This window comes from Brienomyrus brachyistius, unplaced genomic scaffold (assembly GCF_023856365.1).
Source record: "Brienomyrus brachyistius isolate T26 unplaced genomic scaffold, BBRACH_0.4 scaffold51, whole genome shotgun sequence".
NCBI lineage: Eukaryota > Metazoa > Chordata > Actinopteri > Osteoglossiformes > Mormyridae > Brienomyrus > Brienomyrus brachyistius.
Genome location: NW_026042326.1, coordinates 632,410 through 657,704, shown reverse-complemented (window position 1 = coordinate 657,704; position 25,295 = coordinate 632,410). Strand labels below are relative to the sequence as shown.

The window sequence follows — 25,295 nt, the reverse complement described above, 5'->3', positions numbered from 1 at the left end:
ACTGCTGATGCCGCACCGATCCGTCTGTCGATCTCCCGTTCCATCCTTCCCTCACTCGTGAACAACTCCTCCACTTGGGGAAGGACCCCCTCACCTACCCGGAGAGAGCATTTCACCCTTTTCCGGCTGAGGACCATGGTATCGAATTTGAATGGTGCTGATTTTCATCCCAGCCGCTTCATACTCGGCTGCAAACTGTCCCAGTGAGAGCCGAAGGTCACGGTCCAATGAAGCCAATAGAACCATATCATCTACAAAAAGCAGAGACCTAATCCTGAGGTCACCAAACCGGACACCCTCAACGCCCTGGCTGTGCCTAGAAATTCTGTCCATAAAAGCTATGAATAGAATCGGTGACAAAGGGCATCCCTGATGGAGTCCAACGCTCACCGGAAACGAGTCCGGCTTATTGCCGGCCATGTGGACTAAGCTCTGGCACCGGTCATACAGGGACCAAACAGCCCTTATATGGAAGCCCGGCACCACATACTCCCAGAGCACTCCCCACAGGACTCCCTGAGGGACTCGGTCAGATGCCTTCTCCAAGTCCACAAAACACATGTAGACTGGTTGGTCAAACTCCCACAAACCCTCCAAGACCCTGCTGATAGTATAGAGCTGGTCCACTGTTCCGCAGCCAGGGCGAAAACCACACTGCTCCTCCTGAATCCAAGGTTTGACAGTCCGACAATTCAAGGCACTGCCCCCGATGTCCATGCAATGTTGTAGATACGTGTCAACCAGGACAGCCCCACAGAATCCAGAGCCTTAAGGAACTCTGAGTGGGTCTCTTCCACCCCCGGGGCCCGGCCACTGAGGAGCTTTTTAACCATCTCAGCGACCTCTGCCCCAGAGATAGGGGAGTCCACCCCTAACTACCCAGACTCTGCTTCCTCATTGGAAGGCATGTCGGTGGGATTGAGGAGGTCTTATTTCCTCCACCAACCCAAAATGTCCCGATTTGAGGTCAGCAGTGCCCCATTCCCCAGTGCTGATGTTGCACCGCTTTCCCGCCCTGAGACGCCGGATGGTGGACCAGAATCTCCTCGACACTGTCCGGAAGTCATAGGACTCCTTCTTCAGCTTAACGGCACCCCTCACCACCGGTGTTCACCAGCGGGTTCGGGGATTGCTCCCGCGACATTGGAGGCACGGAACATGGCCCATTTGGACTCAATGTCCCTCGCCTCCCCCGGGACATGGGAGAAGTTCTGCTGGAGATACTGTAGGAATTGAAGCTCCTCCTGACAAGAGATTCCACCAGATGCTCTCAGCAGCCCCTCACTATATGCTAAGGGCCTACCAAGCCTGGCCAGCTTCCTCCCTCACCAGTGGAGCCAACTCTCCACCAGGTAGTGATCAGTTGACAGCTGTCTTCACCCGAGTGTCCAAGACATGCGGCTGCAAGTCCAATGACACAACTACAAAGTTGATCATCGAACTGCGGCCTAGGGTGTCCTGATGCTAAGCGCACATATGCGCACATAAGGTTAGCTGTGCCCGACCAGGCCCCATGGGTTCAGGCATGGAAACCAGGCGCTCGCTATCGAGACCCACTCCCAGGCCTGGCTCCGGGGGGGGCCCCGGTGACCCGCGTCCGGGCAAGGGAAATTGTGGATCCAATGATTTTCTTACCATAAGGGGTCTAGTGAGCCACACTTCGTCTGGTTCCTCACCCAGGACCTCTTTGCCTTGGGTGACCCTACCAGGGGCATAAAGCCCCGGGCAAGATAGCTCCTGGGATCATTGGAACATGCCAACCCCACCATTACGATAAGATGTCAGCTCCAGGAGAGGTTCTTTTTATTTATGGTCCTTTTTTACTTTTTAATGTTTTTGCATATTTTTTATCAGAAGCAAAATGATGCTGTTTAATTGTCTCATGATTTCTATCAGTGACCACTTACAGTACAACTGGAAATGACGGTAGGCTTGGAGCAATATTTGAAGATGTATGTGACAGAAATATGTGCTGAATGCTGTGTTGTGTGTTTCAGACCTGCCAGTCAGTAAGTCCGGCCAGCCCTACTCTGGTGCCCCCCGGATTCAGAGACAGGAGCAGGTCATACATATCTCCCCCAAGAAAATTAGCCAGGTCAGTCTGTGAAAGCCTACTTGAATTTTGTTTGTTGTTCTTGGGGTGTGGGTGGGGCTCACTGATGTCTGATCTGGGTCAGAGATGCCACACTGCTGGCCTCCTCTTGTATTTCTCTGGACAGAATGCCGTATATTGACATCTCCGCTGGTGCACAGCCACTGGCAAGCAAAGTCATGAGCGAAATTTTCATTTCACTGTCGGGGGGGATAATAAACTGAAAAATGTTTCGAGAGCAATTCCTTGAGGAGGACACAAAAGATGCCGACAAAAATACTGGTATTAAATATATACAAAGGAAACCCTTACTATTATTATATGTGATTTGTAAATACCATAAAGATAGAATTTTCAAATGTTTTAAAGACACTATGAAGTCATTACATTCATTCTTTTCTTAAGATCTTATCAAATTGCCTTCGACATTATTGGGGACATTTGTTTTTACTTACCTGATGTTTTGCTGCACTACAAAACAATTGTGTATCCGTTTTATTTTTTAGCCATTTTTACTGGCTGACAAAACACACACAGCATGCAAGTTATTTACAGTAGGAAAGAAGCAACACCCATTAAGTGATTTACTATTCTACTATCTTTTATTCTACTGAGTGATAGAAGTAAAGAGACATGGTTGGACACATTTGGTGTGTTAAGTGAACACTGACACAGTAACTACTCGTAGGTGGTGAGCCATGGACACTCATACTGGGTTAATGTGTGTAGTAATGGGATCAAGGATAGAAGGCAGTGGTCCAAACCACTGTGAGGGAGAAGGGGGTCTTTCAAGACTTAAAAATGCATTGTTTTGCATTTATAATTTGAATAAGCGGGGCAATATGGTGGTGCAGTGGTTAGCGCTGTTGCTTTACCCCCTGGGATATGGATTTCAGTGTCTGCACCAGCTCTGTGTGTGGAGTTTGTTTGTTCTCCTCATGTCATTGTGGGTTTCCTCCAGGTTGGATGGATGAATTTGCACAAGTGCTTTCAGTACATATTATTTCATTATTTAAAATGAAATTGTTACATTTACTGCTAACCTTTTGATACAAAATATGTACATACAAATATTAATGTTTGTTTACCTTTGTTTAGCTAATTCATGCATTTGTATTAATTACTTACAATGTATGGCGGGAGGAGACTTCTATTGTGACAGAGGGTGAAGTGGAGTGTGGGATTATGGGATTGTTTTTTTTGTGTGGATTGAATGGAGTTGGACGAAAACTGAGTTTAGCAGTGTGTTAATTGCTAGTTAATATTCACAATCCTATGTGGGGGGGCAGCCCCCCCCCCCCATGATTTACACAATCATGCCTATGCACAAAGCTGTATTTTATGCAGGCATGGGCGTAGGGAACTGTCAGGGCTGGCCAGCAGCGCCTGCAAAGCAGCACGGTTTGTGAGAAAGCACATTGTTTCCCACTGCGGCTCTTGCCAAATGATGAATGAGTCTTGTTGTCCCTCTCAGTTGATGTCAATCCTGGATCTGGCTCAGAATTGGTCCTGATGTCTGGCAGTACATTGCTGCTCCAGGACTTTAGCACGACTTGTGAAAACTCCCCGCGTCTTTCAGGGAAACACCATATGACACTAGATATTCACCAACAGTTTCAGTTTTTTGGGACAAGCAGAAAAAGTGAAGATTCACAGGTTGGGCTGTTGGTTTACATTGCAAAAAAAAAAAAACTTTACACACAAAAAGGGACTACATTGTTGTCTGACAAAGTAAAACAGCTCTTTTATTCAGGATGTCCACTGATACAATCAAGGTTATACTTAAAACCCATGATCAGTTAGTTCATGACTATAGTCTCTCCCTTTGGAAAACAATCATTTTTGTTACAGCACCCGAATCCCTGCTGTGTGTGTAACATATCAACACATACCATTTCCAGAGATGTACTTACCACACTGGCATGAAGTATCTATTAGCAGCACTGAAACCAAAAATAATACATTTTGGTTACTCAAATTTATACATAGATGAAATAAAAAAATAACTTTACCTTCAAATTTCAGACCCATAAAAATAAAGTAAACTTATTCAAAGTGCCAATTAGCATTTTACTTTAATATTAGATGTCCCAGTGCTCTTTCTGATATGAATTTAATTTTTACCTGATTATGAAGTGTTGCACAGTAATTGTGAGGCTTGCAGATAGTTAACCTTATTCATGGTAACATGACTTACTTGTGACTTGTGTATAAGTGAGTTGGTCCCATGTTTGGCACATAGCCATGTGATTCCAGGTGTACAGTTGGTTCAGTAAATTTGGCTCTCTCTTAAGGGGTGGTCACTGCCGCAGACTTACAAGCTTGTGTATATTTCTAGCTTAGACATACTAACACGTGTATCCCAGATGGCAGCTCTCTTTCACCATATCATTATTTTGATTTTGGTATATACATTTTTATACTTTGCTATTATGCTGCTAGTCCTTGCAGAATATTTTTCTCACATCACCATCAGCTTTGTGAACAAGAGGACTATGTCCTTCATGGACTGGGTATCATTAAAGCAGGCTTTGTTTCCTCGACTAGACAAGTTCATTCCTTTCCATTCAGCCACTCTTTACATGTTCTTTGTCATGTATCCCTCACCAATATAATAAGTAATGAAGGTAAGGTAATTAAGGCTGCTAAGGAATCTCTCAGTAGTATGATGCTGCCACTGTTTTAGATACAAGCTTATACCAGCATGGCTAATCATCTGTTTCAGGAACAATTCTCATTTGCATCCAAGCAGAAATAGCTAGTGTACTGTATAAAGATGGCTAAGACAGTTGGCACTCTTTTCATGGAACGCTTTGCCTTGTGCGACTGACCTGGGCCTCATATGCCTCCTTGTCAACTGCTAAAGTGAAATCGATGTCACTCATGCTTTCAACAAAGTTGCCATGTCTGAATCTGCCAGACATTGCCAGGAGATGCAGCTCATCTGCTACATTTTATTTTCTTTGGCAATTTTTAATTTGTCTTTTCAAGCTTCCATGAATCTGACAATACTAATACTAGTACTGTGACTGCAACTTTTTTGATAACTTGCTTTTTCTACCTCATAGGTAAGTAGATCTTCCTATAGTCTCCCAAAATCACTACTTGACATATAAAACCATGTTCATGCTCCTTTTTGTTGTGTTACTTTTATTTTATTATGCTGACCAGCAGTGCTGCCTGTCTGTGTGTGGATCTTCACTATCCCTGCTGTGTACACCATCTGATGGCATTGCTAGCCAGTCAGCCTTGTCTATGCGTGCCTTTGGAATCTTCCTGCTGCTTACGTAGCAATTGTTTGAATTGACATTCAGGCAGCTTTCTCTGAGTAGGCCTTGATGCTTATTTAATTATATTTTCAGTATTTTCCTGTGAATCCTTTAGAAGCTATTGTCCTGTTCCTCTTTCTGCTTTGAACATTTTTAGCACTTTCATTTGCCTCCACCACAATGTTCTTCACTGTTGCACAAGATACATTTTTAGAACATCTTTGATCAATCCTGCCAGTCGATTTACAGCTGCAAATAACCATCAACCCTAATGGTTATTTAGTCATACCCTTAGTGATCATTAACCTCTTCAACCACTAATGTGATGTTATTTTTGAATGATCTTTTGAGTCACTGCTTCCTTTATCAGTGACTTGCCTATATCTACTTACACTAGTTTCATAATCATTTCTGTCACGGCATTTGCCTGAGGCAAGTTCTGCTTCCATGACTAAATGAGTTAGATGTACATCATACACCCAGACAAAAAATAAAAAAAACTTGTCCATCGCCCCTCCCGGGATCTGTATATACCATTAATGTATCTGTTACAGTTCTTATTGTTATGTCATGGAAATTGTTGGTCACAGAGTAAAAGAGAAATAAATAGAATATATCAACATTTAAACATATAAAAAATATAAATGACATTTTCAGATATGGTCATTAAAACATGCACTAAGGAATACAAGCAACCACCTAATTGGTGGGGAAAGATTCTGCAAATTGCCATGTATTTGGTATGTGCAATAAAGGAATATATGTAATCTCAGATTTACATACCACAAGAAGGAACAAGAGTATTCAAGTAAAAACATTTATCAACTTTCACATTTCCAGGTGATCCATCCAGTACCTCTTTAAATTGTACAGGTTGGGGTGGAAGTGTGGAACGGATATGGATTAGTTGGGCGGACCAAGTGACAAGCCTGTTCCCAAGCATTCATTCATTTTACTGCACTTTATTAAGGTTTCCTTTTATCATTTACCAGTTACAAATAAATTTATTTAGTTACAAATAAAATTTATATACTGGTTGGAGCCCTAATATTTTTGCTTGCCTGTTCTCTTTGGAGAATAAAAGGACTCTGGTTGTAGAATGCGCTTTGATTATGAAAGTATTTTAGTCTACACTTTTGGTCTCATTGCTGCCCCTTTTACCATTTTCAGAGTGAAGCATCGTACTCCGGGCACTCCAGCAGCACTACAATGTCCAGCAACACATCCAGTAGCACACACAGTGAGGACAAATGGTATGAAGCAGGCAGCATGGGGGAGCAGTCTGACCCCGACCATAGCGGCTATGGGGGCGATGGCCTGCAGGACGGTGGCACTGATGGTACATCTTGTGGGGCCATCCATGGCGCTTCTAGTTCCATCCTGGTCACTGGGTCTGTACCCCCAAAAGAGAGACCTTCCTCAGCCTGGCAGCCCAGCTCCTCAGAGGGAAGTCGTCGCCAGCTAGAGCGGTCCCTGCAGGTTGCAGAGTCCTCGATTCCTCCAGGGGCAATCGAGCCTGCATCCCGAGCTCCATCCAGCCTCATCAGCATGGCCTCCCAGTCAAGGTATGATCATCATATTTACCACATTCATAATTCTTCAGTCAACTATTCAACATGAGCAAAGATGATCTCAAAATCATTTTCATAAAATGACTTCACAGTGATAAAATACAAAATATTACTGTTGCTAAAATGCACAGATTTAAAATGTTTTTTTTTTATAATTATTTCTAATTATTTTTTCCTGTTATTTAGACTGCTGCATTGTTATCTGCTGCAATTTATATACTCCTGTATTGTCTATAGAATACCTTATTTCTTTTCCTAATGTCAAACCAAAGCTGAAAATATTTGGGACTGTAACAGCTGAAAATGTGTTCCTATGACATGGAAATCTTCCTCTGGCGGTAAAACTGTTCAATAACTAGTACAAAATATTCAAAGCCGATAACATCCTAAACCAAAATGCATTTCCACTCCGTTACATATATTCTACATACTATATAATCACAGTGATCCCCAATTCAACTATGGCACTAATTTTCTTACCTGAATCCCGTTTCTGCATCCTGTATTTGATTCGATTGTGTGAGCTATACATGTTGGTGACTCATACTTTCTTGCCTCTCTGCACAGTTCCAGACGCTGTGGTAGTCCCCTGGTCCTGAAATCTAGCCGCAGCACTCGTGAAGATTCATCTCTGGCTGCCTCCTCTTCACAAAACTCTGCCATGCAGGGCCCAAAATCCTTTTATCCAAGACAGGGTGCTACCAGCAAGTACTTGATTGGCTGGAAAAAACCAGGTGGCACCATAAACTCTGTGGATTTTGGGGACACACGCAAGTAAGGGCAGACGGGCTGAAGGTCAACAGAGGCCTTTTTGCCAAGAAAACTGCGCTGCATGATTCTGAACTGGAAACATGTACATTAGGGCCGAGAAAATGCTCTTTTATACTGAATTTCTTAGCATGATAAACTGAATGGAGGTTGTGTATTCTGTGTATTCATTAAATTTTTTATCAGAATATCTGGAAATCATTACCAAATTGTAGGTGTGCCTATATGAGTGAATGGTGTCTGAGTGTACCGTGTGATGGGTTGGAGCCCCATCTTGGGTTGTTCCCTGCCTTAAGCCCCTAGCCTCAATCCAGAACTCCAGAAACCCAGAGTAGGATTAGTGGTTATAGAAGGCGTATGGATGGAAATCATTGCTCTTTAAGTGCCTTGCATTAGAGCTATTTGTTTTTTGCTGACATTTCTTCTTTTTGGTTGTTGTTTTATTTTTATTTTTTTTGTGTAGGCGACCCCAGAATGATGGACAGGATGGTGGGCTACCTCAGTCGAGATCCTCCCCTAGGGAAATTGTCATAGCCACCACAGAAGAGAAAGCTATCCCATTGGACATCTCGCCTCCTAGACACAAGCACTCCAAAGTACTCTAATAAGCTGAAACACTGAACTGGTTATATTTTTGCCTGTCATAGTCACAGTTAGTAATAGTAGTGTGATTTGTATCTAGGGGTGGCATTATGGTGGAGTGATTAACACTGTTGCCTCATCTGGGAGTTTCTTCCATGGCTCCATGTGTGTGAAGTTTACATGTTCTTCCTGTGTCATCATGGAGTTTCCTCCAGGCACTCTGGTTGTCACGCCCTGCGGGGACAGAGCAGGAGAAGTCTAGGTAGTCAGGGAAACGAGGGCTTTATTGACGGAGAATACATAAAACAAAAGAGGGACGGCAAACCAGCACGAGAGATTTCAATGACAGACCTAGGGAAACAGGCTCAGACATGGACTAAAATACACAGGACTAAGCAGAAATAACAGGAAACAGCTGGCCACAATCGGGATTGTACACGTGGTAAATGAGGGGGCGTGGCACACAGGAGGATTGTATGAGCAAGTCATGACACTGGTTTCCCCCCTGCAGTCCAAAAAGATTTCCAAATTGCCCGTAGGTGTGAATAGTGTGTGAGTGTGCCCTGTGATGGGTTGGTGCCTCATCCTGGGTTGTTCCTTGCCTTGCTCCCATAGCTTCTGGGATAGGCTCTGGTCACCCACAACCCTGAATAAGACAAGCGGGTACAGAAAATGGATGGATGGATTTGTATCTATTTTTTATGATAAAGAAAGTAATAAAAGTAATGTATACACAGTGTCCTAGCTGTGAGCCTAGAGGAATGAGCCTAGAAGAATAAGAATTAATCTCGTATCATTAATCAAAAATCATTGGGACAATGCAATTAAACTGCCCTGACAGCATCCGCTTTCTGCTCACCTCTCTGTAGACTTCATCCAGCCCGCATGCCTCGCCAGCTCGGCACTCCCTGCACCGCACACTGTCAGATGAGAGCATCTACCGAGGCACATGCAGGTCGGCACTGGGCAGCCCCCTGCTGGAGCCCGAATCGCCTAGTGATGTCCTCTTCAGCTGCTCCACTATGCCGCGCTCCCCGACGACCCGCGGGCCACCCCTCCGCCGGCCCTCCTACAAGATGGGCGTGAAACTGCACGGTGCGCCCTGCAAGTCCTTCAGAAGATTTTAACGTTATTGTTATATAGTTACTCCTACCTGAATAATGAGCTGCTGGTATTGATACTGTAGCTATTTGATCTCGTCAAAAACAAGCTTGTCAAGACACTGATGTTGTTTGCAAACCTTTGCGACTTTCTCTGATGTATTCCCCGTTGTTCCTCTCATGCTGCTTATTTGCAGGTGATTTCTCAGCCTCTGACACCTCCCTGGCGGACCTGCACGATCGTCGGAGCCCACAGCACCTGGGGCCGACTTTGATGCCGCTCCCAGCTACCCACTCCAGCGGTGGGCTAGGATGGACCAGCCTGGTCGACTGCGCAGATGTCTTTGACAGTGAGGAGAAAAGAACTGATTAAACATCTAACAATCACCTGTCTTTGATAAGCCTGATTCAAGTGATGTTCTCTGCCTGTTCACTTTCAGTCCGGAGTTCTGCATTCTTTCCGAGTCAAGAGTCGAACATCAGAGTAGAGACACCATCCTCCAGCCCCAAGCACGGTGAACGGCAGCTGGACCTGCAGTCGAGCTCCTCTGCCAGGTTTGCTTCACCAAGGAGTAGAAAATGTGCTGCTTTTCTCTCATTCCAAAGGTTTCTCCACATATTTGTGACAGTTTCAGGTCATGACATATACCTTATACAATAACCTCTTTACTTCGTGAGGTTAGTGATGGAAGTTCCATGCAAATTCGTGAATAATACTTAGCGCACTGCTAACCTCAAATCATAGCAATCTACTAGCCTGGTTAAACATAAGCCCATTTATTACCAATTTATAAAACAAACAGTAGTGTACTGTACACTTTGCATATCAAATTACTTTGTCATTTCCTACCAAGACCATGTCATTTCCTACCCTCCTCTTATAATATACAAACCATCTAAATTATGCCACTGTATATACAAAGTTACTAATGCATGCACTGCAAGCACAACTTTTGTACCCATTATTAAAAATTTACTTTAAGAAACCCAAGATTCCATGTTCAAAAAGACAGCTAACACATGAGTGAAGCTCGTTACTGAGATGTGTGACATCTCCAAACCAAGACTTTTAATGTTAACAATATATGGGGGACAACAACAATAACACTTACACTAAAAATATTATGTATCACTAATACTTACATATTACGTGATTTCATGTGATCCAAAGCTTTATTTTGGGCATACACGTCATCTGCAAGTTTCTCAGATCTTTCAGCAAGGTCCAAAAATATTCCAATTTAATTGTTCACGGCCAGTTCATGAATAACCAAACCACGAATACCAAATGTGTGAATGTGAAGGGGTTATTGTAATGCGTATATGAAATACACTTATTGGCCACTGTTTTTGGGTTCACCTCTATAGAGAGGTGGATAGTTCAGGTCCAGAAAGTAAAAATCCAGACAGAGTACTCAACTGGTTGATTGAAACAAAATCTTAGTCTGCATTTTTACTTTCTAGACCCAAACTATCCACCTCTGTCTACATATTACTAGGTACCTTTTTGTCTCCAGATCTACTTTAAGAGTAGACGAGTTCGACATTCTGGGAAGCCTTACTCTTATTTTTGCAGTCATGGTCTTCCTGTTAGCTTTAATGACTCTGCCCATTCTCCTCTGACCTCTCTCACTAACAAGGCAATTTTTGCCCACAAAACTGCCATTGACTGCATATTTTTCATCTATCACACCATTCTCTGTTCCCTGTCCACTCACCGCATTATTTGCTGCTAGGAGACTATTCATCATCATAAACATGTGTACCTCATAAAGTCACAAAATTATTGTAATTTTTACAATTCACTGTTTTAGTCTTCTTTATATTTAAAATTTTGTTAGGTATGATTTAAATTTTTTATACAATCATGTAGGGTAGAAGACAGCCAGAGTCATATATTTACCAGGGTCTTGTTTTGTTTGCTTTTAGCTGTGATGCCTCCGCTGGCCTGGCTGGTAAAGTAACTCAGCTGGAGTCTTTGGTAAAACGGCTACAGGAACATCTAAAAAAGGTAAAAGACATTTTTATTTAGTCCTTTGGCATCTTTCTAATTCACTATATTTTATTGTGTTCAACTGTTACCTGTTGTTTTTCCCAATATGCCACTATATTCAACTTTACTGTGATGCCATAACAGAAGCACTGACTCCTATTACCCAATGTCTGTCTATCAAAAAAAAGATCATTTAAATCCGCAATATCTTAGCTGGACATCTCTGGGTTCATGTTCTTGAGGCTGATCCTCCCATTTTGAATGGTGAAATAGCTGGGGGTGAAGGCCCCAGGGATCTGTTGTATCCAGGGTGAACTTCTCCGGACTGGTGGTAAGCCTGTCCTCCTGATGTTACAAGCAACCTTTGCTTTCATTTGAGAGACAGTCGTTATCTTTACTGACTGGAAAACAGGACTTGTTGTCCCCTACAAGGAGTTAACACTGCTCTCAGTGCTTGATAGGGTCATCCTGAACTAGATCCATGGTCACCTGCTCACCTATTAGTGAGCAGAGCAGTCTGCTTTTAATCCCAAAAAGTCCCCCATTGACTACATCCTGGCACTGAAGGTTCGCTTTGGGTGCAAATGCGAATATTGGCAGGGTTTCTTTGCAACCTTTGGTGATTTTCATAAAGTGTCAGACTTGATTGTTCAAGCTGCACTGTGGGATATCCTGAGATTTTGTGGAATCCTTCTGAAGTTGCTGGAGGCATAACCTCTGTGGTCCATCCATCCATCCATCCATCCATCCATCCATCATCTCCCGCTTAATCTGGGGTCGGGTCGCGGGGGCAGCAGTCTCAGCAGGGAGACCCAGACTTTCCTCTCCCCGGCCACTTCATCCAGCTCCTCTGGGGGGATCCCGAGGCGTTCCCAGGCCAGCCGAGAGACATAGTCTCTCCAGCGTGTCCTGGGTCTTCCCCGGGGTCTCCTCCCAGTGGGACATGCCCGGAATACCTCCCCAGGGAGGCGTCCCGGAGGCATCCTGATCAGATGCCCGAGCCACCTCATCTGGCTCCTCTCGATGCGGAGGAGCAGCGGCTCTACTCTGAGTCCCTCCCGAATTACCGAGCTCCTCACCCTATCTCTAAGGGAGAGCCCAGCCACCCTGCGGAGGAAACTCATTTCGGCCGCTTGTACCGTTCTTTCGGTCACTACCCATAGCTCATGACCATAGGTGAGGGTAGGAACGTAGATCGACTGGTAAATCGAGAGCTTTGCCTTTTGGCTCAGCTCTCTCTTCACCATGACAGACCGATGCAGTGCCCGCATGACTGACGCCGCACCGATCCGCCTGTCGATCTCCCGCTCCATTGTTCCCCCACTCGTGAACAAGACCCCGAGATACTTAAACTCCTCCACTTGGGGAAGGACCCCATCCCTAACCCGGAGAGAGCATTCTACCCTTTTCCGGCTGAGAACCATTGTCTCGAATTTGGAGGTGCTGATTCTCATCCCAGCCGCTTCACACTCGGCTGCGAACTGCTCCAGTGAGAGCCGAAGGTCACGGTCCGATGAGGCCAACAGAACCACATCATCCGCAAAAAGCAGAGACCTAATCCTGAGGTCACCAAACCGGACACCCTCAACGCCCTAGCTGCGCCTAGAAATTCTGTCCATAAAAGCTATGAACAGAATCGGTGACAAAGGGCAGCCCTGTCGGAGTCCAACCCTCACCGGAAACGAGTCCGACTTATTGCCGCCCATGCAGACCAAACTCTGGCACCGGTCATACAGGGACCGAACCGCCCTTAAAAGGAAGCCCGGTACCCCATACTCCCGGAGCACTCCCCACAGGACTCCCCGAGGAACACGGTCGAATGTCTTCTCCAAGTCCACAAAACACATGTAGACTGGTCGGGCAAACTCCCATGAACCCTCCAGAACTCTGCTGAGAGTATAGAGCTGGTCCACTGTTCCACGGCCAGGGTCGAAAACCACACTGCTCCTCCTGAATCCGAGGTTCGACAATCCTGCGGACCCTCCTTTCCAGGACCCCCGAATAGACCTTACCAGGGAGGCTGAGGAGTGTGATCCCCCTGTAGTTGGAGCACACCCTCCGGTCCCCCTTCTTTAAGAGGGGGACCACCACCCCGGTCTGCCAGTCCAGAGGTACTGCCCCCGATGTCCACGCGATGCTGCAGATGCGTGTCAACCAGGACAGCCCCGCAGCATCCAGAGCCTTGAGGAACTCCGGGCGAATCTCATCCACCCCTGGAGCTTTTTGACCACCTCAGCGACCTCCACCCCCGAGATAGGCGAGTCCACCCCCAAGTCCCCACACTCTGCTTCCATATCGGAAGACGTGTCGGTGGGATTGAGGAGGTCTTCGAAGTATTCCCTCCACCGACCCAAAACGTCCCGAGCTGAGGTCAGCAGCGCACCATCCCCACCATAAATAGTGTTGATGCTGTACCGCTTTCCCGCCCTAAGCTGCCGGAGGGTGGACCAGAATCTCCTCGAAGCCGTCCGGAAGTCGTTCTCCATGGCCTCACCAAACTCCTCCCACACCCGAGTTTTTGCCTCAGCGACCGCCAAAGCCGCATCCCGCTTGGCCTGCCGGTAGCTGTCAGCTGCGTCTGGAGTCCCACAGGCCAAAAAGGCCCGATAGGACTCCTTCTTCAGCTTGACGGCATCCCTTACCACCGGTGTCCACCAGCGGGTTCGGGGATTGCTGCCGCGACAGGCACCGACTACCTTACGGCCGCAGCTCCGGTCAGCCGCCTCCACAATGGAGGCACGGAACATGGCCCATTCGGACTCAATGTCCCCCGCCTCCCCCGGGATATGGGAGAAGTTCTGCCGGAGGTAGGAGTTGAAACTCTCCCTGACAGGGGATTCCGCCAGACGTTCCCAGCAGACCCTCACTATACGCTTGGGCCTGCCAGGCCTGGCCGGCTTCTTCCCCCACCAGCGGAGCCAACCCACCACCAGGTAGTGATCGGTTGACAGGTCCGCCCCTCTCCACCCGAGTGTCCAAGACATGGGGCCGCTAGTCCGACAACACGACTACAAAGTCGATCATCGAACTGCGGCCTAGGGTGTCCTGGTGCCAAGTGCACATATGGACACCCTTATGCTTGAACATGGTGTTCATTATGGACAATCCGTGACGAGCACAGAAGTCCAATAACAAAACACCGCTCGGGTTCAGATCCGGGGGGCCGTTCCTCCCAATCACGCCCCTCCAGGTCTCACTGTCATTGCCCACGTGAGCATTGAAGTCCCCCAGCAGAACAAGAGAGTCCCCAGGAGGAACGCTCTCCAACACCCCTTCCAAGGACTCCAAAAAGGGTGGGTATTCTGAACTGCCGTTTGGCGCATAAGCGCAAACAACAGTCAGGACCCGTCCCCCCACCCGAAGGCAAAGGGAGGCTACCCTCTCGTCCACTGCGGTGAACCCCAATGTACAGGCACCCAGCCTGGGGGGCAACAAGTATGCCCACGCCCGCTCGGCGCCTCTCCCCGTGGGCAACTCCAGAGTGGAAAAGGGTCCAACCCCCCTCAAGGAGACTGGTTCCAGAGCCCAAGCCGTGCGTCGAGGTGAGTCCGACTATATCTAGCCGGAACTTCACAACCTCGCGCACCAGCTCAGGCTCCTTCCCCATCAGAGAGGTGACATTCCATGTCCCTAGAGCTAGTTTCTGCAGCCGAGGATCAGACCGCCAAGGTCCCCGCCTTTGGCCGCCGCCCAGATCACCTCGCACCCAACCCCTATGGCCCCTCCCATGGGTGGTGAGCCCATTGGAAGGGGGACCCACGTGCCTTGTTCGGGCTGCGCCCGACCAGGCCCCATGGGTGTAGGCCTGGCCACCAGGCGCTCGCCATCGAGCCCCACCCCCAGGCCTGGCTCCAGGGGGGGGCCCCGGTGACCCACGTCCGGGCAAGGGAAATTGTGGGTCCAAAATTTTCTTCTTCATAGGTCTCTTTTGAGCCGCACTTCTGTGGTCTTCCCAGCATATTCTGGGATTCATCAGGAGGTGTGTTCTTGGTCCTACTCTGGGTGCAATGGCTGTGGGGCATCTCTTGGTAGGGAAAATTTACCAATTTTCACTTTACTGACGATGCTGTAATCTCCACGGAGTCAATAGAGGCTCTGATTGGGGCCCTTGAGAGACGGAGCAATGAGTGTTTTTAGTGCTCCCTGTTTTTTTGCATGTGTTGAGACATAGATGCTATGTGTTCGGGTTTTGCATGTGACTAGTACAGTTTATCTGTTATTTTGATATCTATCTTCTGATGTTGGTTTTGTTTGGTCTTTGTACATTTTAGCACATTTATATTGTTCAATGCCTTGTGACTGCTGTCTGTGAAAGGCAGTCTATAAATAAATTTTACTTACTTATTTACTCTTTTATTGAAGGACGTTGTTGGTCTGGACTTCTTGGCCAAACTGTGACATTGAAAACTTTGGTTCTGTGACTGATAGTGGCTGAAGTGAACGGATCAGGCTAACTGTTGGCTCCTTCCTGGCTAAACCTAAAACACATCTTCCACAATGGCTTAAGAATGCTTTATACTTCAGTACAGTACATCGAGCCCACACAGAGCTTACGCCTTGGCCTACACCACTGTGAGCTCTGTGTGAGCACTGTGTGCACTGGTGTGTCTGTAGTTTGCTCTGCATTTGCACTGCCAAGACACTAGCTGACTAAGCTCAAGGGAGTTAGGTTTCACTAAAACATTTTTGCTCTGTCGTAGGAAACAAAATTTAGCAAGCTTTGCAATTTTATTGATTGTTTCTTTTGAAGATTGCCTAGTAAACATTAAAAAAAGGAAAAAAGTTTACTGTCTCTGGATTTAGGAAAGGTAGATCCTATTTAACTAATTTACTTGAGGTTTTTGAAGTAGCTACAAGAGAAATTAATCACAAAAAGGCCTATGATTTAAGAACATAAGAACATAAGAACTATACAAACGAGAGGAGGCCATTCGGCCCATCAAGCTCGCTTGGGGAGAACTAAACTAATAGCTCAGAGTCGTTAAAATCTTATCTAGCTCTGATTTAAAGGAACCCAAGGATTCAGCTTGCACTACATTATCAGGAAGGCTATTCCATACTCTGACTACACGCTGCGTAAAGAAGTGCTTCCTTAAATCCAGCTTGAAATGTTCTCCCGCTAATTTCCACCTATGGCCACGAGTTCGTGTATTTAAACTAATGCTGAAGTAACTATTTGGTTGAACAGCATCCAAACCTGTTAGAATCTTATATACCTGGATCATGTCCCCCCTCAATCTCCTTTGCTTGAGACTGAACAGATTTAGCTCAAGTAACCGTTCCTCGTATGACATTCCTCTAAGACCAGGAATCATTTTTGTGGCCCTACGCTGCACCTTTTCTAAGGCCACAATGTCCTTTTTAAGATATGGTGACCAAACCTGCACACAATATTCTAGGTGAGGTCTCACCAAGGAATTGTATAATCTTAGCATTACCTCCCTTGACTTAAACTCCACACACCTGGAGATATACCCCAACATCCTATTGGCCTTTTTTATTGCTTCCCCACACTGGCGAGAATGGGACATGGAAGCATCAACATACACACCAAGGTCTTTCTCATGATCAGCTACCTTTATTTCAGTGACACCCATGAAATACCTGTACTTTATATTTCTGCTCCCTAGATGGAGTACCTTACATTTATCGACGTTAAATTTCATCTGCCAGGTATAGGCCCAGTTACTAATTAAATCAAGATCCCGCTGTAGCTGCTGAGCCACTAATTCAGTATCTGCTACACCACCCACCTTGGTGTCATCTGCAAATTTCACCAGTTTACTGTATATATTGGTATCCATATCATTTATGTAAATTAGGAACAATAGTGGTCCTAAAATCGAACCCTGCGGTACCCCACTATGAACGCAAGCCCACTGTGACATTGTGCCTCTTATAACTACTCGCTGTTTCCTATCTGTTAACCAGTTATCAATCCAGGTCGCTACGGTACCTAAAATACCTGTCGCTTTGAGTTTAAGTAGGAGCCTCTTGTGGGGGACAACATCAAAAGCCTTTTGGAAATCTAAGTAGATGACATCATAGGCCTTCTTATCATCAACTTCCTGAGTAGCTTCCTCAAAAAACTCCAACAGATTTGTTAAACAGGATCTACCTCTCCTAAATCCATGCTGGCTATCCCGCAAAATGTTATTGGAGTCCAGGTAATCTATCATTTTCTCTTTGATTAAAGCCTCCATAACTTTACCAGTTATACAAGTTAGACTGATTGGCCTATAGTTAGACAAATTACTTCTATCCCCTTTTTTGAAAATAGGCGTTATGAAGGCGTGCTTCCAATCAGAAGGTACCACACCTTCAGATAAGGATTTTTGAAACAGTAAAGTTAAGGGTCGGCAAATAATATCCCTCATCTCTTTTAACACTATAGGTAAGATGCCATCAGGGCCCTGTGATTTATTTATTTTGAGCTTAGCTAGGCTTTGCAAAACATCTGCTTCAGTTATATATATATTAGCTATAGACAATGCTGGATAGGTAATAACTGGTAAATTACTAAGGTCCTCAACAGTGAATACCCGTGCAAAACTATCATTGAACTCATTTGCTATATCAATGTCGTTTACTATTATAAGACCCTTACTATCCTGCAGATTAGTAATTTCAGGTTCTAGAGCTCTTTTAGAGTTAAAATACTGGAAGAAACTTTTAACGTCATCCTTAGCTTCCAATGCAACCATCCTTTCGACATTTCTTTTAGCTCGTCTAATATCATTTTTTAACTCAGCCTGTAGACTTAGATATTCCTGCTTAATTCTGTCATCATCAGTTATTTTCCATTGCTGGAACAAAGCCCTTTTCCTCCTTACTTTATGCTTTATTTCCCTAGTAAACCACCTAGGTTGCAATTTCCTAGATTTATTCTTGCTGGAAACAGGTATGAAGTCCTCTTGCACTTGCAATAATGTGCTTTTAAAAAATTCCCAGGCCTCTTCAACAGTTTTGTTATTTAACTCCATCCAGTTCACAGTTTCTAGTTTTAGTCTCATACACTTAAAGTCAGCCTTCCTAACATTATATATTTTTGATTTGGACTTAGCTCTTCGAACACTAAACTTAACCTCAAATTTGACCATGTTATGATCGCTACTGTCAAGTGGTTCTAAAACGTCTAATTTACCAATCCTGTCCTGGTTATTAGAGAGAACAAGATCAAGAATGGCATCTCCCCTGGTAGGGGTGTTAACAAACTGAGTAAAAAAACAATCCTGTACTAATTCCACCATCTCCAGTTCATTTTCTGAAGAGCCAGTGACAATGTCCCACTGCATTCCTGGTAGATTAAAATCACCCATAACTACCACATCATTTTTATTGCTCATAGTCCTAATCTCACTGTATAACAATCTGCTTTCCTCAGCAGCTATATTAGGTGTTCTGTAACAAACACCGACAATTAGGCTATTTGAGTTTTTAGCATCTAATTTTACCCATATTGCTTCCGTAGTTTTATTTATATCAGTAAGTTCCCTTGCCTGCAAGTTTTCCTTTACATATACTGCAACACCACCTCCCTTTTTTCCTATACGATCCTTACGGAACAACGTGTAACCATCCATATTATATTCTTGTCCATCCTTTTCACTCAACCACGTTTCAGTTATTCCTATAATATCATAAGAGTCCGATGAGATAAAAGCCTCTAAATCATGAATTTTATTCCTAATACTTCTGGCGTTTAAATACAGACAACAAAGGGTAGGCCTATTACGGTGCCCACTTACAATATGATTATTTGGGGCTTTCCGTTTCCCCCCACTGACATAGTTAACTAACCTCCCTGCCCCCCCAGTCCCTAGTTTAAACATTCCTCAACTACTCTACACATACGCCTCCCCAATACACTGGTTCCCCTCTGGTTCAGGTGCAACCCATCCGGCTTGAACAGGTCCCACCTGTTCCAGAAGGTCCTCCAATGCCCCATAAACCTAAACCCCTCTTTCCTACACCATCCTTTTAGCCACGCATTTAATTTCCTTATCTCAGCTAACTTAGCCTGACTTGCACGTGGCACGGGGAGTATTTCAGAGAATTTGATCTATTTAGATTTCCAGAAGGCCTTTGATGTTGTCCCCCAGAAATAGCTCTTGCTTAAGCTCAAAACTGCTGGGATTTTAGGAACTATAGCAGCTTGGATTGAAAACTGGTTAACAGACAGGAAGCAGCAAGTGGTTATTAGAGGCACAATGTCACAGTGGGCCTGCATCAGGGGCGGAGCTATAGGAGGGGTGGGCAAGGCCACCGCCCCTGGGCCCGGGGCCTCCCCTTGATCATAGAAGGCCATCCTGTCTGTGCCTGTCTCCATGTTGTCGCTGCATGCAGGACTTGTGAGTGAGTGAGTAAGTGAGTGGGAGGGGTGGGTTGTGTTCGGAGAGGGTTGGGGCAGGGCGCAGTATTGTAGGAGACAGACAGGGTGAGGAGAAATAGGCAAAATGGTGGCACTATGAATATAATTTTAAAGCAACAAACTATATTGATATAAACGATATTGTCTCATCATATATCTTGTATGAAAATATATCGATATATCGTGAAAACCCGATATATCATCCAGCCCTAGTTCCACTGAAATAAAGGTAGCTGATTATGAGAAAGAACTCTGTATGTATGTTGATGCTTCCATGTCCCACTCTCGCCAGTGTAGGGAAGCAATAAAAAAGGCCAGTAGGTTATTGGGTTACATCTCTAGGTGTGTGGAGTTTAAGGCATGTGATGCTACGATTATACTATTCCTTGGTAAGACCCCACCTAGAATATTGTTTACAGGTTTGGTCACCTTACCTTAAAAAGGACATTGCCGCCTTAGAAAGGGTTGTAGGGCTACAAGCAGGTCAGGTCAGGCCGGGTTAATGGCTTGCTACTGGTAACTTGTAAACCAGTACCACCTGTTCCATGGGTTGAGCAAACGGCAACTAAACCGTTTCCCCCAGCATAGTTCAAGATATGATTGAACTGGGCTGAGGAGGGTGGCCAGACACCCTGATGGGAGTAAAAACAAGGCCCATCTATCAAAGGGTGGATGAGCTCACTCATGAGCCAACGGCCATCTGGAATAGACCCTCAAACTCAAGGTGACTGAGTCCCATCTATGGGTAAATAGAAGGACAGACGGAGTTCGTTAACCTTGGAAGGCAATCCATCTAGGACAAGGACAGTCCGATGTAAAACCTACAACCTGCGGACCTCACTATCACCGTCCTAGCTTGCTAGGCCATGGCAGATGAACCGCGGGTGTAAAGGGTGGGAACGGTATTGCGCGCACCATTTCTCACCTTAAAAAGCCTTTGCGTAGGCCCAAGGGGAAAGTCCACGTCCTCCCCAACCAAATTCTCGAAAGCCCTGCAGCGATGGGAAAGGGGCAAAAACAGCAGGTGGAAGATGCCACTGGAAGCCGCAGTCCCAATCCTGCATGCAGGTGGTTCAGGACACTGGTCGTCTGACTGTTGACCCGAAGATGACAACATCACCCGGCAGCACCCTGAACGACTAAGCAGCCCTCTTTAGGGACAGCGCTGCTTGCTCCACATGGAGACAGGCCTAGAAAAGGTGGCCTAAACAAAGCTCATCTTCATACCACCCGGTTGGCCAGCCGCGGCCAACGGGCATCTACCTAAGCTGTCGAAAAACAAAAACAACAGCAAAGAAAAATGGCTCTACACCTGCCTCTAAAGGTGATACTAGAATCAAACTAGCATGCTGGAACATCAGGACCATGCTAGATTCCACAGACAGCAACCGTCCTCAACGTCGCTCTGCTTTAGTCTCATATGAGCTCTCCCGCCTGAACATAGACATTGCTGCTCTCAGCGAAGTCCTATTCCCGGGCACAGGCAGTCTCAAAGAAGAGGGCGCAGGCTACACCCTTTACTGGTCAGGCAAGCCACAGTCAGAACGACGCTTGTCGGGTGTTGGCTTCATGATCAAGAATACCATAGCCTCAAAGCTGGAGAACCTACTAATAGGACACTCTGACCGCATCATCTCCATGTGCTTGCCACTGAGGAGGAAGCAATATGTCATCCTCTTCAGCCTGTATGCCCCGACTCTTCAGGCGGATCCTGCAGACAAAGACAAGTTCTATACAGAACTACACAACCTAGTACGGAGCATCCCTGCAGACGACAAGGTTGCTATCCTTGGCGACTTCAACGCCAGAGTGGGTCGAGATGCAGGAGCCTGGAAAGGTGTTCTCGGGATGCATGGCATTGGAAACTGCAACGACAACGGGCATCTCCTGCTAGAGTTCTGCGCTGAGCTGCAACTCACCATCACCAACCCGATTTTTCAGCAGAAGGACAGGCACAAAGCAACATGGATGCATCCTCGGTCTAAACATTGGCACCTCATAGACTATGTCCTAGTGCGGCAGCGTGACCATGGAGACGTTTTGCACACCCGAGTGATGCCCAGTGCGGAGTGTCATACAGACCACCGCCTTGTGTGATGCAAGCTCAACCTTCACTTCAAGCCCAAGCCTAAACGAGGAGGTCCTCTGAAAAAGAAACTCCAGATTGGCAGCCTAAAGTCAGCTGCAGTAAGAGCTGACCTCCAATCCAACCTCCAGTTGAAGTTGGAAGCCCCAGACTGCATCACGGATTCCTGTCCTGAAACGCTCTGGGCGAGACTGAAAACCACCATCCTGCAGTCCTCTGAAGAGGTCTTAGGATTCTCTACAAAGAAGAACAGAGACTGGTTTGATGAAAATGACCAGGAAGTCCAATGGCTCCTGGCGCAGAAGAGAGCTGCCCACCAGGCACACCTTGCACAACCATCCTGCCCTGCAAAGAAGGCAGCCTTCCGCTCCACTTGTAGCAACCTCCAGCGCAAGCTGCGAGTCATCCAGAACGAATGGTGGAGCAACCTTGCCAAGAAAACTCAGCTTTGCGCCGATACTGGTGATTACAGGGGCTTCTATGCAGCTCTAAAGGCAATCTACGGCCCTTCCCACCAAGTAGTGAGTCCTTTGCGCAGCACTGATGGCCAGACACTCCTCACGGACAAGGTGTCCATCATGAACCGCTGGGCGGAACATTTCCAAACTCTGTTCAGCACCGATCGCATTGTCGACAACCCTGTGATCCAGTGGATCCAGCAACAGCCTTTGAAAGAAAAGCTGGATTTGGCACCAACCCTCAAACCATCAAAGCCATAGATCAACTGAAGAGTGGCAAGGCTGCAGGCGCCGATGGCATCCCGCCAGAAATTTGGAAGCACGGAGGTACAACACTGCACTCCAAACTTCATGAACTCTTAGTATGCTGTTGGGAACATGGAAAATTACCGCATGACGAGATGCAGTCATCATCCCCCTTTACAAGCATAAAGGAGAAAAGTCTGACTGCTCCAACTACAGGGGGATAACCCTCCTTTCCATTGCAGGTAAAATCCTAGCAAGAGTCCTTCTCAACAGGCTGATACCTGCTGTTGCAGAATACCACCTCCCTGAGAGCCAGTGCGGCTTCAGAGCCAACAGAGGTACCACAGACTTGGTCTTCATGCTCCGTCAACTACAAGAAAAATACCGTGAACAGAACAAGGGACTGTACATCACCTTTGTCGATCTGACTAAGGCATTTGACACCGTGAGCAGGAAAGGCCTATGGCAGATCATGGAACGACTAGGCTGTCCCCCAAAGTTCCTTAACATGGTCATGCAGTTGCATGAGGATCAGCGTGGCCAGGTCAGAAACAACAACGACCTCTCAGAGCCCTTCCCGATCCTCAACGGAGTGAAGCAAGGCTGTGTCCTCGCGCCAACTCTCTTCACCATCATCTTCAGCATGATGCTACAGCGGGCCACAGATGGCTTCGGAAATGAAGTTGGCATCTATATACTATACCGCACCGACGGCAGCTTATTCAACTTGCGGCGCCTACAGGCCCACACCAAAACCCTAGAGCAACTTATTCGGGAGCTACTCTTTGCCGATGATGCCGCCCTTGTAGCCCACACAGAGACTGCACTGCAACGCGTAACGTCGTGCTTCGCAGAGGCAGCACAGCTCTTCAGACTGGAAGTCAGCCTGAAGAAGACAGGGGTTCTACACCAGCCTGCCCCAAAAGAAGCGTACCACCCACCCCACATTACAATTGGCGAGACAGAACTCAGGGGAGGCGACGGACAGGACGAGGGATACGGGACCTGGAAAACAAGAAGAAAACCATCAACGGGGCACAGGGAACAAAACAGACAGACAAAACTGGCACAGGGGCAAAAGCCACGACAAGACCTGACACAGGATGGGAAACGCGGACAGACAGATCAGGAAGGGAGACATGGAGGGAACAGGCGGGACGAAAGGGCCAGGAGTGAATGGATGGGACACTGGGGAACGAGGAGCAGGGACGGGAGGAACAAAGGGACGAGGAGCAAAAAAGGAGGGGCAGAGACAGGAGGCCAAGGAGAGAAGGAGGGGGAATAAAGGGGAGCCCGAGGGATCCCCAGCAGCGACGGGAAGCAGCTGGAGGGGCCGCAGGCAACCGGGAGGCCGGAGCAGGAGGGGACCTCAGAGGGGCTGAGGAGGCAGGGCGAGGGACAGGCGAAGGGGACAAGGAGGGAGTCGGAGGGAGCACCAAAGAAGGCGCTGAGGGAGCCGGAGGGGGAACTGGTGAAGGCAAGGAGGGAGGGGGAGCTGCAGCAGGCGACAGCAAAGCCATAGCCGGCCTAGGCGACGTCTTCCGACGAGCCGGAGTGGGGGGACCCGTAGGCGATGGAGGAGCCGTAGCAGGGGAACCCGCACTCGACCGACAAGGAGTCGGAGGCGGGACCGAGGCAGGGTGATGAGGCTTCGGAGGGGGACCTACAGGTGACCGCCAACCTGGAGTCCCCGGACCCATAGGCGCCCCCCGAGCCCTAGCCAAGGCGAGCGAGGGCGAGCCAGGGGGCAGGGCGGGTGGGACCCTAACCCTGCGCCTGTGTCCTCTCCCCGTACGGGACCCAGACATGCGGGGTCGACCTCGCCGGGGCGAGGGCAAGGACATCACCAGAAGGGTCCCCGAGGGGTCCCATTCAAGCTCCTCCACCTCCAAGGAGGGAGGAGCGGTGGTCGGACTGTCCGGGACATCCTCGGGGACTGGGGCAGGAGGGACAGGAGCTGGAGGGACTGGAGTGGGGTCAGGGACAGGAGTCACAGGGGTTACAGTCACAGGCGGTGGCAGAGGGAGTGCCTCGGGCGCAGGAGCTGCCGGCAGAGGCGGCTGCTTGGGCGCAGGAGCTGCAGGCAGTGGCGGCTGCTTGGGCGCAGGGACCTCCAGCTCAGGCTCCGTAGCTGGAGCAGCCTCTCCAGGCCCTCTGCTAATCTCTCCAAGCCGCCCCGAGGAGAGGCGGAAGAGAACACGGCGAAGTCACGCCACAGCTGGGCGGTGAGCTGGTCCCCCTCCGGGGAACCCTGTGTGGCCGGTTCCTCCATCACCCTCCAATAAAGTCTCTGGAGGGTGAAGAATTGATCCACAATGGTAGCGACTGTAGCAGGCAGAGGTGAAGGCAGCGCCTTGGGCGTAGCTACTGCAGGCAGTGGGACTGGCAGAACAGACGCAGGCGAGACAGGCGTGGTCCCTTTACCACAGGGGATGGAGTCTCTCACATCGCTGGCCCCCTTATTGGCCAGCCATACTGGCCAGAAGAAATTCCGCTCGAGGGGCGGCGGTAGCTCCGCGGCAATGGGGCGTGCTCCCAGGAAGAGGGGAGCCGTCCGTGCAGGCAGCTTAGCAGCGGTGGTGACCTCCGGGAAGCACTTCCGATCACCAGTAGGAAGCGAAGCAGGGACAACCATGCACGCTCCCAGGGCGATCGTCGGGGCGATTGCCTGCTTTCTCCGCTTCTTTCGCCTTCGGGTCATGGTCAGGGAGGGAGGCTGCGCACTGTCCGACAGGGCGGACAGCGGGAGGACAGTCCCC

General features: G+C 47.5%; 1 protein-coding gene across 4 annotated transcripts in view; it reads left to right on the top strand.

The window, feature by feature from the left end:
• The window catches only part of LOC125723767 (signal-induced proliferation-associated 1-like protein 1), a 168,155-nt gene that overhangs the window by 126,506 nt on the left and 16,354 nt on the right, over positions 1-25,295 (top strand). For 3 of the 4 annotated variants that reach the window (XM_049000498.1, XM_049000497.1, XM_049000496.1), the window contains 8 exons: positions 1,998-2,095; positions 6,532-6,926; positions 7,500-7,706; positions 8,164-8,296; positions 9,152-9,377; positions 9,580-9,732; positions 9,823-9,937; positions 11,312-11,393. In XM_049000498.1, coding sequence (XP_048856455.1) covers positions 1,998-2,095; positions 6,532-6,926; positions 7,500-7,706; positions 8,164-8,296; positions 9,152-9,377; positions 9,580-9,732; positions 9,823-9,937; positions 11,312-11,393 — 1,409 coding nt within the window. The remainder of the gene's footprint in view (positions 1-1,997; positions 2,096-6,531; positions 6,927-7,499; positions 7,707-8,163; positions 8,297-9,151; positions 9,378-9,579; positions 9,733-9,822; positions 9,938-11,311; positions 11,394-25,295) is intronic. The other variant, XM_049000499.1, reaches the window with a different exon arrangement.